This window comes from Stigmatopora nigra, chromosome 8 (genome assembly GCF_051989575.1).
Source record: "Stigmatopora nigra isolate UIUO_SnigA chromosome 8, RoL_Snig_1.1, whole genome shotgun sequence".
NCBI lineage: Eukaryota > Metazoa > Chordata > Actinopteri > Syngnathiformes > Syngnathidae > Stigmatopora > Stigmatopora nigra.
In genome coordinates, this window is record NC_135515.1 from 13541267 (window position 1) to 13554952 (window position 13686).

At 45.2% G+C, this 13686-nt stretch overlaps 1 protein-coding gene across 1 annotated transcript; it reads right to left on the reverse strand.

Annotated features, from left to right (window-relative positions):
* Positions 1-546: 546 nt before the first annotated feature.
* On the reverse strand, positions 547-7306 carry LOC144200752 (galactose-3-O-sulfotransferase 2-like). Its single transcript, XM_077723045.1, has 2 exons — positions 6647-7306; positions 547-1605 (listed from the first exon to the last, which is right to left on the reverse strand). Exons 1-2 carry the CDS (start codon positions 7253-7255, stop codon positions 715-717), a joined length of 1500 nt encoding a protein of 499 aa, XP_077579171.1. The 5' UTR covers positions 7256-7306; the 3' UTR covers positions 547-714.
* Positions 7307-13686: the final 6380 nt, after the last annotated feature.

The following is a 13686-nucleotide window of genomic DNA, read 5'->3' on the forward strand; positions in this document are numbered from 1 at the left end:
TAATTTGCAGGACCTCTTCAATGCTGCCAAAGACCTCCAAAAAAGGCCAAAGAAATGGACGATAACATGGTGAAAGCCGTCAAGTTCAGCAATGACATCGATGACGTCATGGCTGTTTACACGCGTATATTCACCGACCAAAAAAAACATGGTTCACAACTCCCCAATAACAATGTTTCTTACGCGCAAAAAACTGCAGAAGATCCTCCATCTGAACTACTATGATGTTTTTGAAAGCTGAATAAAAGTTTACATTGATTACATTTGCAGTTTTTTTTACTGTATATATACTCTATTTGATTTGTTTGTACTTCGCGGAAATTCACTAATCACGGGTGGTCCCGGTCCCCATTAACCGCGATAACCGAGGGATTACTGTACATTGTAAAATGGCTAAATAAAGTACAGCCAAACTCGGTTTTGCTTCCGTTACCTTTTTAAAAACGTGTGTCCTTAAATTTAAGCTGGTGTATGTTTTGTCATGCCTGGCTACGTCTTCAAAAACGGTGTGTCCTTTGAGTGAAATGTGATTGGTTACAATTTGGAATTATTTAGTAAGTATTCATGGGCAAAATATAATTAACATCAGTCTGTGATTCAGATATTTCTTAGGCCAGCAGAGAAGGCCTTGAAGGCCCTGACGGGACACTACTGACATGTACAAATACACACGCGCACACACCCATTTTTTGTACACCCTCTGATTCTCGAAGTTTAGTTTTTCAAGGCTTCTTTTTCATAAGTTTTCTCGACAAGTCTGTTATTTCCATTTGCTGACTTTCCTGCCGTCTTTGATTTTCTATGCTTAGCTGCTAACTCAGGGAACTGTCGAGCATATAGAAGATCTGTATATTGCAGTTCTGGTGTTATCAGTCTTTCACATTTAATTTTATTTTGTGGAGCCATGTTTGGATTAAGGTTGTAACCTTGGATGACAGCTTTTCCATACTGAAATGGCTTTAATCTAGGTTCTTTTATCTGAAGTGGGTCAACGGGCCCGCTATCTTTCAGACATGTGTTAGCTAATTTAGCCTGTATTTTTCTCAACTGAGCAACTTCAACTTTCATTTGGTCTTGTCCAACCACAATATCCACTTTGTGCCAAAAACTCCTGTTGAAATGCAGGTAAATTTTCCAGTCTAGAGCATTCCAACTCTTTATTTTTTCTGCAGTGGTTGGTAAAAGAAGGCTGCGTGTGCGTTGACTACGACTGTTCATCTTGAAGGAGACCACGTCATCCAGAGACCAGCAAAGGATGTATTTAAGCAAGATCACAGACTCTTCAAAGTATTCCAAAATGAGAATGAGGTGGAAGTCCTGTTCAATTGCAGCAATAGAATTATTAGTCATTTCTTCCAATTCTTTATCATCTGACATAACATTGTTGTCAAAGCCAAAGTCAAAGGCTAAAATATTGTGAGCGTAATGGTTACTAGGAACTGATGAATTGAAATTTTGGCTACCCCAGTCTAGGAAGTCATCCAAGCTTGAAGTCTTGTGAAAGGCTGGGATACTCTTGTAGTAAATAAAGATGGAATCCATCATGTCCACTGGATTCCTGATGATGGAGAAGTAGAATGAATCCGCAGGCATTATCTTTTCCACCTGGGGCATGAAAAATATTGTTCAAAGAGGTACTAAGTCATTTCACATTACATATTTTGAAGTGTTTCATGCCTAAACTAGGTCAAAATTGGAGTGTGCCATGGCTCAAGTGAGTTATTGGTGTAATTTGTCTCTTTTTTATTGCAATAACAATGTGCAATATCTTAGATTGTGCAATATTTTAGATTTTGCCTAGCCCGGACGTGACTTTTTATATTTTTATAGTACTTATTTATGTTTTTAGTGGGAAAACGCACATTGTGAAATAGCTCCACCTATTTCGTTGTGCGCAGCTGTGTATTATGATTATAAAGGCTTTTGACTGATTGATTTGAATTAAATTTGCAGGTGAATTTGTTCTTCAAACTGTTGGTTTTTAAAATGGTCCAGGTGTGAATGAAAGTGTGCCTTATGATTGAAATACCTGCCCTCTTTATTCTTCCTCAACATTCTCAAACATCAGGAATGCTGAACAATGAGGAACATTTTCTGGAGGCTGCCACTTCCTACTTCCTTGCTGAGCCAAACCAAGCCAAGAGTATATGAATATAATGCAGCACACTGGTACCTCTACTTATCATCTTATGTATGTAACATAGGAAGTATACAGCAGAACTGCCAACCTCGGTTGACCCCATTTCAGGAGTGAACACCCTTGTTGGACTTGTTTCTTCAGCATTGTCCACAAAGTTCTCAATGGGGTTCAGTCAGGACTTTGGGAAGGCCATTCGAAAACCTTAATTCGAGCCTGATTAACCCTTTCAATTACCACTTTGGATGTGTGTTTGGGGTCATTGTCCTGTTGGAACACCCAACCTTGCCCATTTACTCTCTCTTAACGCACCAGTTCCGTTGGCTAGGAAACAGCCACCACAGCATAACACTACCACCACCGTACTTGATGGTAGCCATGGTGTACTTGGGGTTAAAGGCCCTACATTTTCTCCTCCAAACATATTGCTGGGCATTGTGGCCAAACAGCTCAATTTTTGTTTCGTCTGACCACAGAACTTTTCTCCAGACACACTTTTTCTTCCGTTGAGCCTTAAGGTGCTGCTTATGGAGCAAGGGCTTCCTTCGTGCACGGCAGTCTCTCAGTCCATGGAGATGCAAAACACATTTGACTGTGGACACTGACACCTGTGTCCCAACAGCTTGTAATTCTTGGCAGTTCTGCTTTCTGTTATTCTCGGTTAAATCTTCACCCTCCTGACCAATTTTCTCTCAGCAGCAGGTGATAGCTTGCATTTTCTTCCTGTTTGTGGCAGTGAAAAAAACAGTGCCATGCATTTTATACTCACAAACAATTGTTTGCTTTGTTTCTCTTGGGACCTGTAGCTGCTTTGAAATGGATCCAAATGACTTTCCTGATTTGTTCAAGTAAAGGATTCGCTTTTTCAGACCCATGCTGAACTCATTTGACTTTCCCATTGTAGCATTTGTGGGCATTTGAATCCAATGAGCCCTTTTTAAATTGCCTCAGGGAAGTCCCCAGCTGTAGTCACTCATAATCACTCAAGAAGTGAAGAGGCCATGCTATGAAGCTCATTTCACTGACAACTTATTAAGTCACCAAAATTGCTAATTCGTGTTGCTGTATGTATATTTCTGACACAGCAGATTTTATTACTTTTTCTGTTGACCCATAATATTCATAAAAGAAACAAACTTCTTGAATGTTTTTTGTGACAAAGAAATATCTGTTCCAATCACTTTACCAGAGAAAAGTCAGTTGTAGAAATAACTGGAAACTCTTGTTCTTCACAAATGAATGTAAACTTTTGACCACAACTGTACATGTATACATATGGTAGGTCTTAACACTCAGCCATTTTTTTGTTAAAGAGCCTGACAGCTGATGGGAGGAACGGTGTTCCTGTCCCTTATGCTCTCGCATCCCCAACAGACCACTGCATAAAACTAGATGCCACCACTGTCGTAAAAGGCCTTCAGCAGTGTCCTGCACACTCCAAAGGACCGTAGTCTCCTCAGTAGGTAGAGCAGGCTTTTCATACAGGGCATCTATGTTTGTGGACCAGTCTAGTTTGTTGTTGAGGTGAACACCCTGGTACCTAAAATTCTCCACGATTTCAATGTCATCAGGGGCTCAGCTCTAGTCAATGAAAAGCATCCTGACGTAGTTTCCATGGTGCTCCAGGTGGCTCTGTGCTGTGTGTAGAGCTATGGCGATGGCGTTCTCGGTGGACCTATTTGCTCTATAGCGTAACTGGTGAGAGTCAACTGAGGCAGGGATTGTATACTTGATATGGCGGGCGACCAACTTTTCAAAGCACTTCATGATCACAGGTGTAAGTGCAACAGGCCTATAATCATTCAGGCTGTCAACGGTTGGCCTTTTGGGTACAGAGATAATGGTGGCAGATTTCAGGCAGGATGGGATGATGGATTGTTGCAGGGAAGAATTGTTGATCTTTGTGAAAACACCAGTCAGCTGGTCAGCACAGGCTTTCAGCACCCACTCAGGTACTCCGTCAGTGCCAGCAGCCTTCCAGGTGTTCACAGTCCGCAGTACCTGTCTCACTTCATGTTCCTGAAGCTCCAGTGTACTGCTGCAGGGTGGCGTTAGATGTGTTGAGACTGGGTCTGATTTGTTATTCTCAAAGCGGACAAAGAAACGGTTAAGTTCCTCTGGTAGTTAGGTGTTGGGTTTATTCTGTATTACTATTATACATATATGTGTAGTAAATCATTTCTTTGTTAAATCATTCTTCCTATTGTTTGAAAAGTGCTCGGGGTCATAAACAGTCGTCTGGTCCTCTCACGAGGACAGCTTATCCAAGGATTGTTTATCCGACATCTTAACCAGTCTGGGCTCCGAGGAAGATTATTCTGGGTTTGCAGATACGGATATCTGCCACTTCCATAACACTTGTATAGTGTGCATACCTCGTGACGCATTTCGGGCTTCTTTATGTAATTGTTATATGATTATGTCAAATGAAGGCGTGATTGTTTTAATCCAAATGAAGGTTGGTTTTAGTTTCCTGTTTTGTTATTGTTAAAATACCTTGATGTTATTTCAATTTCAGATGTTGTTTTTGCTTACGCATGTTGAATTAATCAATAACCTTGTAATTGTTTTGATTTATGGCCTTAAAAGCCGTACGGGAATTACTGTTCGAGAGGATACTTTGAAGACAAGGGGGAAGTCTTGTTGCTTTGATGTATCTTCCCTTAGGGTCCTTATCCATGATGCAATCTATTTAATTAAATGTCAATAATTAAATAAGATGTCTGCCTGCAGTGATTGATAATTACATCGGAAGGGTAATTATTTATGAACCTTTCAGCACCCACTCAGGTACTCCGTCAGTGCCAGCAGCCTTCCAGGTGTTCACAGTCTGCAGTACCTGTCTCACTTCATGTTCCTGAAGCTCCAGTGTACTGCTGCAGGGTGGCGTTAAATGTGTTGAGACTGGGTCTGATTTGTCAGTCTCAAAGCGGGCAAAGAAACGGTTCAGTTCCTCTGCTAGTTAGGCATCTGCGTTAACAGACACATTATCCAGGTGGTCTCAAGATGTCATCGGGGATATTGTAGGTCTGTTGGTAATCTGTTGTGATGGAGATATCGCATCTCCTCCCTAAAGTAATTAAATCATGGCGACTGCAAACAAAACTTTGCCTCGCAGATGTTAGTATAAAACGATAAGATTAGATTGAGAAAACAAACCACCAAACTGGAGAGCATGGAGCCGCTGCACCTGCCTGCCTGGTGAGGGAACAAATCCTCCTCTTGAAGATCCTCGTGATGATCATTTATCAGAGACGTCTCCGCCATTCGACGTGACTGAACCTGAGGCGCTGACTGACCAATGGCCAAGAAGGGAGAGACACCCAGCACGACGCACGACCTATGATCAGCTTGGTGCCCGCTCTTGTTATAGTACCGTCACCGCATCAGCGGCTACCTGTCTACTCTGCACCAGGAGTGGTCCCTTGCTTAGTACACCTGCATCCATATTACATGCGACCACCCTTTATGTATGGACTCCAACAAGCTTGATCCTACGAAGGTGACATGTATTATGCGGGCATGGACTGTTACGGACTGTGATTGCAGTTCCCATCAAGTAAACGTGGACCGTACGAGTTGGGGATTATATTTGAACTGTGGCCCTTGCCGCCTGGAGTTTTCACGAGTATCAGCTCAGAAGAGGATGTGAAGCAACGAGTTTGCAAGACTGTTCAGAATAACCAACAAGTGGAGAGGTATTTGGAATATGCTGATGTCGAGACAACATTTGTTTTGTGGGGGAGAGTGTGACAGGCTAACGTGTGTAAGTTATTAATGATTGCATGTGTGATGTAAAACTTGTTTTGGATTGGATTGTTATCAGTGTTCAATTATTGATGCCTTCACCCAAATAACAAGAGTAATATGTTAAAGTATGTATCGGTATTCGATTATTAATGTCTGGTGCACATATGTTGGGTTTATTCTGTATTACTATTATATATATGTGTAGTAAATCATTTCTTCGTTAAATCATTCTTCCAATTGTTCAAAATGTGCTCAGGGTCGTAACCAGTCATCTAGTTCTTATCCAAGGATTGTTTATCCGACATCTCACCCAGTATCGGGCTCCGAGGATTGTTGATCGGGAGGCAGCAAGGACTCGGGCTTCCAACAGATACAGATATTTGCCACTTCCAGCAACACGCGCATAGTGTGCATACCTCGTGACGCACTCCGAGCTTCTTTATGTAATTGGTATATGATTGTTATGTCAAATGGTGTGATTGGTTTAATCCAAATGAAGGTTGGCTTTAGTTTCCTGTTTTGTTATTGTTAAAATATTTGTGCTACAAAAGTAATTTTATACAAACTGTTTAGAATAATGAAACACTAACACGTTTGTTTCGAGTGTGATGTGATTCACTGTAAAAGTAGATGCTCACTCAGTTTTGCCGTCTTCATTCATTTTAAAAAGGTGGGGTCTTTACTCGATATATTGATATTTATGAATGGAAATGTATGTGGTGTGAAACTAATAAACAGTTTTTATAAACACGCACTCACCTCAGCTTTTTTAAACCTCATGTGATTGCATAGGATGTGAAATCCCTTCATGTTTCTTCTGCTGATACCTTCCACAAAATTTGAAGCAAAATAGTTGGGATAATAAAGCTGTTTTTTTTTGTTTCGGGGAAGTGCAAATGTCAAGTTCCTACTTTCCCCATAGCGGTAAAGGATGTTTAGAATTGTGCTGCTTGCTGTCTTGTGTGTCTTGAGAAACACAATGTGAATTGCTGGGGTACACTTCCTTTCTTTATAAATATTTGGGGTCTTTTCTTTGACTAAATATGAAGAAGAGGGCATGTTGGTCTGGTGCGTGTCTTTGCTAGCCATGGAACTCTTTTCATCACTCTCTGGAGCCAAATAATCTTCAAGTTTAATCTTAATTCTCTTTTGATGATCCAACATTAAAAATCGTTTTGTTGAAATACCACCGGTCTTTGAGCCTATGTAATGGAAGATTGTTGTATCGACACTGTTTGAAGAGATATTATTTTCTTGTTCCACATTTTGCTCATTTTGATTATGAAGCTTTGCATTTCTTTGAGTCTGCCCTGATTGCACGTCCTGCATTTCTTTCAGTGTAGCCAGAGTATGAGGGTCCGTCCACATATTTTGCTCTTGTAAGGAGTGTTTATTGGCAGGGGTTGAATTTACACGTGGGATCTCTTCAGACTTGAAATTACATTCAATTAAAGTGGTGTAAATCACAACGTATTTCACAACATTTGAAATCCATATGGCATCATGATTCCTTCATTCATTTTCCATACAGCCTATCTCAGGAGTATATAAACCGGTCCTCGAAGGCCACTGTGGGTGTAGGGTTTTGCTCCAACTGATCCCTCACGGATACTTTGACCAATGAGATTTCTGCAGAAAACAACAAGCCTAACTCCAATTCACTGATTGCACTTGTAGGACATCAGATTGATGCAAAAGTGTTCTCTTTATGGGTTGGAATGAAAACCTACACCCACAGCGGCCCTTTGTAGAATAGTTCCCTTTTAGGAACTGCATTGTTCTGCTTGGGGACTTCAATGATCATGTGACCAATGACAGTGAAACCATGGATGGTCATTAATGAACACCATGTTCAAGCATAACCGGGTACGTGTGCACTTACCACCAGGCCGCAGTTCAATGATTGGCTTTGCTGTTGTGTCATCGGACTTGCAGCCACATGACTTGGGCACTCGGGTAAAGAGGGGAAGAGCTGTCAACCGATGACCACCTGGGGGTGAGTTGGTGCCGATGGTGGGAGAAGATGCCAGTTTGACCCAGCAGAACCAAACATTTTGTGAAGGTCTGCTAGGAATGCTTGGTAGAGTCCCCTGTGATAAGGAGTTTCAACTAACACCTCCAACAGAAACTCATGTCCGGGGCAACGTGGCAGAGATTTGGTCTGAATGGACCACGTACCCTACCGCTATTGCCGAGGCGACTGCCCGGAACTGTGGCCAAAAGGAGGTTGGTGACTGTTTTGGCATTTTTGGCCCACAGCATGCGACTCTGGTGGTCTCTGAAGCAAAAACTCAGATGTGGGAGGAGTTAGATGAGACCCTGGAAAACGACTTTTTGATGATTTCAATTAAATTTTGGTCGGCCATCTGGTGTTACTGGAGGGCAAAGCGGTGCACCATCAACACAGTGTAAAGTGGGGATGGGGAGTTCCAGACTTGGGATGTTATGAATCGGAGCGTCAAATACTTTCCTTCATCCACTCAGTCACTCAGGTGGTTAAAAAGCTCCTCAGTGGCAAGACCCCAGTGTTGGATGATATCCTGTTACGTACTGTCCACGTAGCGTGGCGCGACCGGGGTAAACGTTACCCATGTGCGGTGATGCCGGAGGAAGGAGGCCGTTCTGTTTGCATTTGAAGGCTTTGTTTAATAACTCAACAAAAACATATAAAACAACACAGGCTTGAATCAACCGAATCTAAATGAAAAGAAACATGATATCCCACAAAGTGCTGAAGGTTTCGGCGTGGTGTGGCGTAGCGTCGTGGAAGTAACGCCAGCAAGTGATGTCTGCATGACCCGAAAAGTAAATAACCCAGGAAACCTAATCAAGTAGTTGAACACAGCTGAGCTAAAAATGCCATCTAGCCAGGAGGGGCAAAGAGCCACTGACAGTACCTCCCCTCTAAGGGACGAATCCTAGAGGTGCCAAGGTCAAATGTAGATGAGAAACGTGAAGCAAGCATGAAGGGCGGTTGGGAGCCATAACGTTGTCCGGGGGCGTCCATGCCAGCCCGTGAACAGACGAGGAAGAGGTCAGCCTTGCGCAGGTCCATGCCAGCCCGTGAACAGATGAGGAAGTGGTCGGTCTGTCGGGCGTCCGCACTGGCCAGAAACGAGAAGAAGCTGTGGTCTGTCCGGCGGACGTCCGTGACGGCCGGTGACAAGGTGTGGGCGTGGCCTGTCGCGCGGGCGTCTGCGCCGGCCAGAAACGAGACGAGGCAGTGATCGGTCCGGCGGGCGTCTGCGCCGGCAAGAAATGAGACGAGGCAGTGATTGGTCCGGCGGTCGTCCGTGCCGGCCGGTGAACAGGCGTGGGCGTGGCTGGTTCTAATGAGTTGTGGAACGAGAAGAGGCTGTGGTCGGTCGGTCCGGCAGGCGTCCGCGCCGGCCGATGAGAAAGCATGCGCGTGGCCTGTCTGGCGGGCGTCCGCGGCGGCCAGAAACGAGACAAGACAGTGGCCGGTCCGGCGGGTGTCCGCGGCGCGCGATGACAAGGTGTGGGCATGGCCTATCTGGCGGGCGTCCGCGCTGGCCAGAAACATGACGAGGCTATGGTCGGGCGGGTGTCCGCGCCTGCCAGTGACGAGGCGTGGCCGGTCTGGCGGCCTTCCACGCTGGCCAGAAACAAGACAAGGATGTGTTAGGTCCGGTGGGCGTTCGCGCCAGCCTGTGACAAGGCATGGGCGTGGCCGGTCTGGCGGGCGTCCGCGGTGGCCCGAAACGAGACGAGGCAGTGGTCGGTCCGGCCAGAAACGAGACGAGGCTGTGGTCGGCCAGGCAGGCGTCCACGCCGGCTAAGAGCGAGATGATGGTTGGTCCGGCGGGCGTCTGCGTCGCCGGCCCCTTCATCCAGGGGCCCCGAAGCATTGCCGCTCTCGCCGTTGGCGGCCCCGTCATCCAGGAGCGCGGGTGCATTGCCGCTCTCGCTGACACCGGCCTCGTCATCAGGGGGGCGCCGGAGCATTGCCGCTCTCGCCGGCCCCGTCATCCAGGGGCGCCGAAGCATTGCCGCTCTCGCCGGCCCCGTCAGCCAGGGGCGCCGAAGCATTGCCGCTCTCGCCATCGCCGGCCCCGTCATCCAGGGGCGCTGGAGCATTGGCGCCGCTTCTGGGCAGGCAGGGGCTGGGCGGGCAGGCGCTGGGCAGAGCGGTGCTTGGCAGAACGGTCCTAGGCAGAAACTTGCTAGGCAGAATGGTGCTAGGAAGGCCGGCCGACACCGGAAGCCTGGTTCGTGACTTCGGTGCGGGTGCGACTGGCGGCCCCAGTGGCAATGGGAGTACTTTGCATGGCCTCGGCACAGGAACTTGGGGTGCTTGGAACGGCGAGGTCGGCCGAGGAGATTGGACGGGCGAGGTCGGCCGAGGAGCTTGGACAGGCGAGATCGGGCGAGGTCGGCCGAGGAGCCTGGACAGGCGAGATCGGGCGAGGATCTTGGATGGGCGAGGAGCTTGGTCAGGGGTTCGAGTGTACAGGCCCTCCTCCGGGAGGATTGCACAGCACCCCCGCCGTCAGGTGGTGGCCCATTGTAGGTGGCCAGCCCACCATGCAGATGCCTGTCGGGGTAATCCGGGTAGGAATAATCGGAAAAAGGTAGGGGTCCTCATTCTCCGGTGGAGCGTCTCGGGGCCCAAATTGGTAAAAAAAAATCCCTGACCGAGTCAGAAACTCTGACAAAGAAATCAATTAGCTCATCGTCGTCCTCATCCTCAGAATAATCAGGGTCCCTTCGTTGTGAAAAAGATCCTCTAGTTCTTGACATCAAATAACATGGGTGATTTACTGTGGTTGTCCGCACCTGGGCATAATGACTTAACTGTTCAGGCAGCCCAGTGCGACGGGCTGAGCGGTGGGGGGTGTTGGAGTGAATGGAGGATCGGAATTTCCTCTTAGCCGAGATTCCTACTCTGCAAATACGTGCCTGAGGCGTGTCCATATTGAACTCCTCATGTGAGCTTGAGGGGCTTCTCATTAATTCCATGTGGTCGGGTAGCTTGAAGGAGGATGGCTGGCGTCGACAAGCGCGTCGGCGGCGTCCCGTTGGGTCAATTTGGTCGGATCGATCTGTTCCAATTAGAGAGGAATCACACTCCTCAGCCTTCCTGGAAAGGTCTATTTGCTACCGGAGAGGAGGGTCCGCCAACAAGTTGAATCATGGATTGAGGAGGAGAAAAGTTGTTTTCCTCCTGGCCGTGGAACAGTGGGTCAGCTCTATACCCTGAGTAGTATTAGTTACAGTGTTTGTAGAGTAGTAAGTATTCACTGCAGCCACTAGTATCCTCTCTCTCCCAAAGTTCAAACGTAGAAAAATAGAACTGGCCAGCCCACCATGCAGATGCCTGTCGGGGTAATCCGGGTAGGAATAATCGGAAAAAGATAGGGGTCCTCATTCTCCGGTCGAGCGTCTCGGGGCCCAAATTGGTAAAAAAAAATAGAACTGCGCATAAAGTGCCATCGAGAATGCCATGCTGTGACAAAAATTCTTTCCCTGGATCGGGTCTGCAGTACCAGCATATTTGAAAAACAGTCACGCATTATGCTCATTTATTTGTTTGTTTTTTCATTCCAGCACTAAAGTCAATACAACTGAACAATTGTCAGCCAGCACGTGGTTGGAAACTCATGAAGCACAACTGCATTCCTCTGGTGAAGAATTGCCTTTCTCTTTCCCATCATGACTAGAATGGCACAAGTGGTAACTTTTGAATTGTTAACGATAACATGAAACCTGATGAATAGATTTTCTTGACATTCATTTGTTCTATGAACACTTTTCTAACCAAATACAGTCTGATAAATTAATTTTACCTTTCTTTGTAGAGTAGTAATGTCTGAATGGCAATGCAGACAACAATCAAAATCAGTAATATCAACAGCAAGGGACACTTTCTGCAGAATATTCTTCGCGTGCACCTGCAGAGGAAACCATCAAATAAAAGTATGAGGTTTTTCTACTAAGGTGACTGACTTAATAGTGCTATCAAGCTTTGACCTGTATTCCGCTATTAATGATTTTTGTGACAAGCAAGCAGCAAAGATCCTTAAGTGTTTAGAAAGTAAAAACATGCTTTAAAACAAGTTTAAAATAAGGCCACATATGAGTAGGATATGATAGGAAAAAGCAATAAGGTGTATGATTTCTTAAATTATCTGCACGTAAGACTGATATACAAATCCCTAACCCTAAACAATTCATTAATTCAATATGGAAGTAAAAGCTAACACATAAAGTTTGATGGGCTGCGATGAATCCTAACAGGAAATGGCTAGTAGGAATAGGGTTACCCAGGATGGGCTACTAATGATATGGCCTATTAAGACTAGAAGGGGGCACACAATACACAAGAAGTCTTTGTCACACAAACTAAATGTCTAAAGCCTAATCCAGTCATATCTCTACTTATGAAGTCAATTCATTGTCATTATCCAAGTATAATGAGATTTAAAGTTTAACAATGAAGTGCACACATAAATAATCAATAAATAAGTAATAAATAAGTCGTCAACATGAGTTGTCGATATAAATAAATAATAAATGTAGATAAGTAGTCAACATGAATAAGTGGTGTGACCTACTGGTGCAACGAGGCGCTAAAAGTCTCTTAACCCGTGGAACATATTTCCATACTGAAAACATACTTATTGTTGAATATATCTAGTCATAATGCTCATTTATAATTTGCTCAGTAATGTCAATTTCCCCTAAACTCTTTCATTTTGTGAGTCAATCATCCTCGCAGAGTGCAAATTGCATAGTTTACCTAACCTTACTATATTTATCAAATTACATAGTTACCTAGGGCAGGACATTTTGTGAGTTTGAATTACTGCCACTCAGCTATGTTTCAGTACTCGTCTGAATTTAGATAAATAATTCAAGCTTGAGAGGACTTACAAGTAGATGTAGGTGGATGCTTGGTCCTGGAGCCATTTTCTCTGAGGGGACAGCATCTGCAAAACCTAAACTAGCTCCCTCTAAAATTTAGAGGTGGTGATAATCACAGAGTGATGGTCATGTTGTAATATTGCATTTAGAATGTGCAATGCAACCACAGAGTGACTGTGTCTTGTCTCTCTCTATCTCTCTCTCTTTCTCTCTCTCTCTCTCTCTCTCTCTCTCTCTCTCTCTCTCTCTCTCTCTCTCTCTCTCTCTCTCTCTCTCTCTCTCTCTCTCTCTCTCTCTCTCTCTCCCCTCCCCCCCCCCCTCTCTCTCTCTCTCTCTCTCTCTCTCTCTCTCTCTCTCTCTCTCTCTCTCTCTCTCTCTCTCTCTCTCTCTGTCTCTCTCTGTCTCTGTCTCTCTGTCTCTCTGTCTCTCTCTCTCTCTCTCTCTCTCTGTCTCTGTCTCTGTCTCTGTCTCTCTCTCTCTCACTCTCTCTCTCTCTCTCTCTCTCTCTCCTCTCCCTCTCTCTCTCTCTCTCTCCCCTCTCTCTCTCTCTCTCTCTCTCTCTCTCTCTCTCTCTCTCTCTCTCTCTCTCTCTCTCTCTCTCTCTCTCTCTCTCCCCTCTCTCTCCTCTCTCCCCTCTCTCCCCTCTCTCCCCTCTCACACATACTAGACACACACGCACGCACAAAACCACACACAGCAGATTTAGACAATTCTCACCCGATTTTGCGGCTTGTTCTTCTATTTGCACAGTAAAGTAAAAAGGAATGTTTTAAGAAGTTAGAAGAACTGTAAAACACAAAAAAACATAAGTGGACAGAGCTACTGCCACTGACTGCCGCATGAACGGCGCCATCATAGGGAAAGGGGAAAAAAGTTTGGATTTTTTTGTGTGCGCCATATTATTGCTGCTGTGC

Coding starts and splice junctions, on each gene's coding strand:
- LOC144200752 (XM_077723045.1), bottom strand. CDS start 7,255: ATGTGGACGGACCCTCATACTCTGGCTACACTGAAAGAAATGCAGGAC. Junction 1,606..6,646: donor TGAGGTTTAAAAAAGCTGAG/GTGAGTGCGTGT, acceptor TTCATGCCCCAG/GTGGAAAAGATAATGCCTGC.